This window comes from Pinus tabuliformis, chromosome 6 (genome assembly GCF_031772625.1).
Source record: "Pinus tabuliformis cultivar Carrire ecotype Pingquan chromosome 6, CPIR1, whole genome shotgun sequence".
Classification (NCBI taxonomy): domain Eukaryota; kingdom Viridiplantae; phylum Streptophyta; class Pinopsida; order Pinales; family Pinaceae; genus Pinus; species Pinus tabuliformis.
In genome coordinates, this window is record NC_142292.1 from 733,754,919 (window position 1) to 733,761,380 (window position 6,462).

The 6,462-nt window shown below is 28.9% G+C and overlaps 1 protein-coding gene across 1 annotated transcript; it reads left to right on the forward strand.

The window, feature by feature from the left end:
- The first annotated feature begins 1,559 nt into the window (after window positions 1–1,559).
- LOC149260811 (GDSL esterase/lipase At5g03810-like) lies at window positions 1,560–5,382 on the forward strand. The gene is made up of 5 exons (XM_089380722.1): window positions 1,560–1,812; window positions 2,660–2,790; window positions 2,916–3,149; window positions 4,696–4,951; window positions 5,049–5,382. Exons 1-5 carry the CDS (start codon window positions 1,560–1,562, stop codon window positions 5,252–5,254), a joined length of 1,080 nt encoding a protein of 359 aa, XP_089236848.1. The 3' UTR covers window positions 5,255–5,382.
- Window positions 5,383–6,462: the final 1,080 nt, after the last annotated feature.

A 6,462-nucleotide genomic window follows, 5' to 3' on the forward strand; every position in this document is an offset into this window, starting at 1 on the left:
AGGTCATTTTTATCCTTATCCACTTACACAATTTCATTTCCATTAATAATCAAGTTTTAAATCACTAATATAATAAAGTTTATTTGAATAACCACATACAAACCACATATTCTGGAAATAACAAGTATACATAAACTTAGAACTCCAAGTATGAATCCATATATGTTCTGAGGTACATGTTTTGTGAGTAACAAATATACATAATCATGGAATTTCAAATATATATTAAGATATATTTTGATGTGAATGTCACTATATATATATATAATTGAATTGTTATATTTTAATGTTGATTTTATTTTATAAACCAAACTTATATTCTATAATTTCATTTTATTTAAAAAAAAAAATTTACTCCATCAAAAAGATTAACTATTCTAAAAATATCATAATTAATTATTTTAAAAGATATCTGGATACAATGGAGCTGATTGTGTTAATATCACACAACAAAAAACATAATAATAAATTTATTTAAATAAATAAACCAAAATTTTAAACCCCATCTTCGTCTTCAAACCAATCTTAAAACAAATCAAATAAAAGAAAAATGGCTAATTATGCATCTTTCTTAAAAACTTCTTAATAAAGAAAGATATGCAATTGTTTAATCACGGTATAGATTTGTATAAGTAGCTAAAACGTAATCTTCAAACCTCACATTTTCCTCCATGCAGATGGAGTGAGGCAAAAGTATGTGGTTATGCATCGTTTCTTCAACCACGCCACCTTAAATGGTCTTTAGAAAGCAATGTTCAAAGCATACAATATAAATATACATTTTTTTTAACGAATATATTGTTTTCACACCTGAGTTTGATAGGTTTTACTAAAATATATATATAAATGTTTTGTTAGGATTGAGTTCATGACTTTCAGGATCCTAGATTTAAGAAGTTTCATGCCCACGAGGATAGAAAAGTTGCAAACCCTTCCTACCCTTAACGTGTTTGCGTTCCATGTCTTGCTATTGCGTTTGTCAAACAAAGCAACGAGTCATTTTCAAACCTAACCTATTGACAAAGTAGACTTTAGGATTGACAAAGTAGAGGTTTATTCCGTGCAGATGACTTGAATATGAGGATATTTCGTGTCCCATCAGATTTGATTGACCCAGCCAGGACAATGACTACGGATGAGGGTTGAATTCCAGAACTAGACAGCAATACCCTGTAACTTTAGATCAATTAAAATCAATTGATGTGCAGGATGTTTAGCCTTATTATGTTCTTTTAGATTTAAATGTTATGGAAAAGGTTGAAAGTGGAAGCAGATTGTGGTGATTATCGGACTGTATATTAAAATCCAACCCAATTCCACACAATCGACATACTTCTGCGAATTGTTCTTCCATCCATAAACTAATACTAATAATATTTTATAATCACATTGGATAAGCACATTTGCCTGGTCAAATTCCATACGTTCACGCAAATTTCATCCTGTGATAAGATGCACAGGTAAGTAACTCATCGCTATCGTCAACTGCCTTATGTAAACCCATCAGCTTGCTATTTAACGTTGGTGTGCCACTGTACGATTCAGACAAAGTATTTGCTATGGAGGGGCGTCTGAATGTTTGTATTGCCGCATGTCTGAGTATTTTCCTAACATTGCATGCACCAAATCTAACGGACGCAAAGCCTTTAGTGCCAGCCATTTATATATTTGGAGATTCTACTGTAGACCCTGGTAATAACAATGGACTTGTAACTCTTGCGAAGGCTAACTTTCCTCCATATGGGAGAGATTTCGTGGATCATAAATCCACTGGTAGATTTACCAACGGAAAATTAGTAACAGATATAGCCTGTAAGTTTGTACTTATGATTGCCCCTCTTTCACTTCCCATTTCCATTTTGATGCAGAAAGGAGAAAGAAAATATACTATGGTTGAGTTGGGTAGTTTAGGTAAATTTGAATGAGTTAAGTTGTTTAGACTCAGAATTTATAGTAATTTATAGTTTTGATCACAGTATTGATTTTTAATATAATTAATTTGAGTGTAGAAAGACTTCATGTTAATTGGTCTTAGTGATCAGAGGTATCCCAGTTTTGGATTTTAATAGTGGTTATGGAGATTTTCTGTATTTAAATAAATTTGATTAGAAATGAATAACATAATTTCTAATATAATCTATGTGAATGTAGAAAGACTTCATGTTAATTGGTCTTAGTGACGAGAGGCATCCCAATTTTGGGACTATTATAATCTATGTGAATGTAGAAAGTCTTCATGTTAATTGGTCCTAGTGACAAGAGGCATCCCCGTTTTGGATCTTAATAGTAGCAAAGACAAATTAACATAGAATTTTCCTGTATTTAAATAAACACCATTAGAAATGAAATGAATAACATAAGCAAAACCATAAATTTTATAAATCTAAAACCTAAAAAATCACAAATCTGAAACCCAAGAAACCTGCTAACACATAGATGGACATAGGAGGTGATAGTGGGCTTCTTTTATAAGTGCTTCTAATTGATCCGGTACAGTTTTCTGTATAATGATCACAATTGTAGGACTGTTAGTATCCTTTCCAGAGATGATTAGCTTTCAATATTTCCAATTCTGTATAATGATCAATTTTTCCATCTCTTTTATTCTTATTATCCTTTGGTAATAATGTTTAGGTTTAATTTTTCCCATTGTATACAGCCGGATTAGCGGGCCTTCCAGATGTAGTGCACGCATATTTGGATCCTGAATTCCAAGGACCACGAATCCTGACAGGCGCCAGCTTTGCTTCTTCTGCTTCTGGATACGAGGACTCTACCTCACTCGCCCTTGTTTGTACATGTTTTCTAACCCTTATTTGTACATGTTTTATATGTGATGCTACAACGATATATAAGGATTTAGTTATATACAGAAAAACATTTCATAGCTGAAATATAATCTTGGATTTATGCAGAATGTTCTAACTATGGGACAGCAGTGGGAGAATTTCAAGCTTTATCGAGAGCAGCTGGTAAACATGGTAGGCCGGGAGAATGCCCTCAAGATAATATCAGGAGCCTTGTTCCTGATAAGTACGGGAACCAATGACTTTAGCAATAATTATTATCTCAATCCCATTACTAGAGATCAGTATAATGTTACAGGGTTCCAGGATCTTCTTCTCGATTCTCTCTCAAAATTTATCGAGGTAATCACATTGACTTTACATTAGCAATGATATTTCACGTTGAGGGATGTATATCAATATGTCTATCTTATTTCAATGTAATTTAGAATAATTTTTTGAATATTTCTTAATTTGTGTAATTTAGAATATTTTTAAAATATTTTTGGAGTATAGCAATTAGGTCAAATAATTATTTTTTTCATTAAATATAAGAATATTCTTTCTTTCAATAGTCTTAGGAATAATTATATATTAGTATTGGATGAACACGTTTCGAATTTTCTAATGTGTTTCCAGGAATAATTATATTATTAGTATTTGATGAACACGTTTCCAATTTTCTAATGTTCAAGATTAAGAAGAAAATGTTCATAAAATTTATAATAAAATAAAGTAAATTTATTAATATTTCTCAAAAAAAAATTATTGAAAAATAAACAATTTATTAATGTGTTTTAGGAAATTTTTATCCAATCAATTTTACAAAATAATAGCAATATTTATACTTTAAAAAAGTGATAAATAATATGTTTATCCATTAATATATTTACATCAAATTTAATAAAAAAATTATTTATTAATTTTTAAAATTGATAATTACTTGATTGAATGGTTTTTATTTTTTAAAATTTGATAAAAAATTGATCAAATAAATTTTAATAGAATTGATAATTACTGGATCTTATTGCTTTTAAAAATATTAATGAGAAATGAATTGGTTTATACAAAAGCCAACCCATACTGAAATAATTAAATAATTTTATAATATTTAAATTAAATTAATTAAAAAAATATTATATAATTTTTTTGTATTATATTATATATTATAATTTAATTTCCTACACTATTATGTAGACATCACTTATTGGAGTGTTCTGTAGACATCACTTCTCTGGTTTTTTTTTTTTAAGGTTTGGAAAAACAAAAACAGAAGACGGTGAGAGACCGCCCTGAGTAATGACAAAAATATAAGTATATTCGAATGCACAACCAAGGTGGTGTTTCAAATAATTATGAATGTATAGATGCCGAGATATGGGATATGTATAAGTTACAAAAATAAATTATACGGCAAATAGAAAGCATATAGGATAAACAATTTTTTTTATATGGGGTAGAGCATCTGATTCTGTTCCACTTCATCCATGAGGGTTGAATATTATAATTTAATCATGTATATTATATTTTAATTATTTTATATTAAAATATATTATTATATTTTAATTTTTAAAAATTAAAATATATAAACATAGGCTCAAAACATTTTGAAATAAAATGGTATTTATTTCCTACCATGATATGCCCAAAAAAAACTAAAATCATCAAACTTTTAATATAACTATTATATTTTTCTAATCATGAACGAATAAATTACTAATGAGAAACTTGCGTAGATATAGTTATGAAAACCAAATATTGTTGCAAATGTCGTGTTTTTTTAATGTTCTTATTTTTATAATCATGAATGCATAAATTACCTATGAGAACATAGTTATGAATACAGAATCTTACTCATGAGAATCTTTGCGCTGATATAGTTCAGAATACCAAATGATTATTGTGACAGGGTATTTACAGCGAAGGTGCCACCCTATTTGGCCTTATCGGTCTTCCTCCTTTCGGATGTTTGCCTGCAGAAATTACTATCCACAACTTTATCCGTAACTCGTGCGTTGATGAATTTAATGATGTTGCGATCTCATTTAATCAAAAGGCTACAGCCTTACTGGAGACTTTGAAACCCAAGCTTCCTGGTCTTAAAATGGCTTATATTGACATATATGATAAGCTGCTTGACATTATAAAGAATCCCAGTAAATATGGTAATATTCTAGCTCTTTCTAATCCCTTCATGCTTGAATGAGTTTCATGGCACTTGTGTTGGGAGGTTGCTAACAATTTATAATTAATGTGTGGAAGGCTTTGAAGAAGTGAGGAGAGGTTGCTGCGGAACGGGTTTGCTGGAGGCATCAATATTTTGCAACTCCGAGACCCCAATGTGCCCCGATCCATCGAAACACGTGTTCTGGGATTCTTTCCATCCAACAGAGAAAACTTACAATATCCTAGCACAACACATCTTCTCGCAGGTTGTTTCGTTTCTACCTATGTGTACAATTCATTAAAACTGAGAAATTGTTGTACGTAATTAAAAGCTGCATCCAATTAAACTCCGCATGTATCTAACTCGGTGAAGCGAGAACCAAGTCACCGTATGTAATACATAATCTCGATACGCCACATTAATACTATATAATTGTATTCGTTGGAATCTCTCTTTATGCATTACATTTAGTGCATTCTTATTACAATTGAATATATTATACAATAAAATAATAATAATCCTATATATGATCTGATAATATATATGATCAGAGTGAATTTGCTTCGAAAAAACATAACAGATATAGCTATATTTATTCTTTAATTAATTTCGAACAATATTCGAAAACAGATTTGTTTACAATATTTATAAACAGGGAGAAAACAGATCACAGGAGGCCAGAGTGATAGCAAGGTTAACACTATCAACAACCATAACGTCCTTGTCATGTAAGGGCCTGGTAAAATTATTAATGACGATGGTCCCTTTGGAAAACAAATTGACCCAATACAGGGCTTTGACATTGCCCACCACTAAAATTGATCACTTTTATCTTTGTTTGTTTTTTAAATGAATTTTTTAAATAGCATCAATAATGTTTAAGTTTGAAATGGTTTTTTTAAAAGAGAGATTAAAAAATAAAATAAAAACCATTAATTTTTATTACATTTCCAGTAGTTTTGTTAGATATTTACTTAAATGGATAGGTAATACACTTATTGAAAAATGAAAATATATTAAGTTGGTTTTTTATATAGTGTCCATTTTTTGGTTGGATATGAATTAAATTTTGTATTTTTATTTTTCCAAGAATATAATAATATTATGATATTGAATTTCAATTAATTTTGTTAATATATATTTTTGTTTTGAAATTCATTTTTTTTTCCTTAAAATTTTCTTAATAATTTTAAATTAATGTATTTTTGGTATCCATTCAATGTTAAATTTATCTAAATATTTTATTACCATTAAATTAGTAAAAACTTATTCTATTATTAGAGTTAAATTTTAAAATCTTATTATAAACATGATAAAAGTTCTTAAAAGTTATATTTTCATTAAATAACTTTACTAAACACAAATTGCATATTACATTAAATAAATATGACAATTTTAAGTTAAAATTCATGCAACACCTTCTTATTTTTCCTAAACAATTATACAATTGATCTTGCTGAAGTTAAACAAATTGATGAAGCTAAATAAATAAAGAAATAAAGAGATAGA

Coding starts and splice junctions, on each gene's coding strand:
- LOC149260811 (XM_089380722.1), top strand. CDS start 1,560: ATGGAGGGGCGTCTGAATGTTTGTATTGCCGCATGTCTGAGTATTTTC. Junction 3,150..4,695: donor CTCTCTCAAAATTTATCGAG/GTAATCACATTG, acceptor TTATTGTGACAG/GGTATTTACAGCGAAGGTGC. Junction 4,952..5,048: donor AAAGAATCCCAGTAAATATG/GTAATATTCTAG, acceptor AATGTGTGGAAG/GCTTTGAAGAAGTGAGGAGA.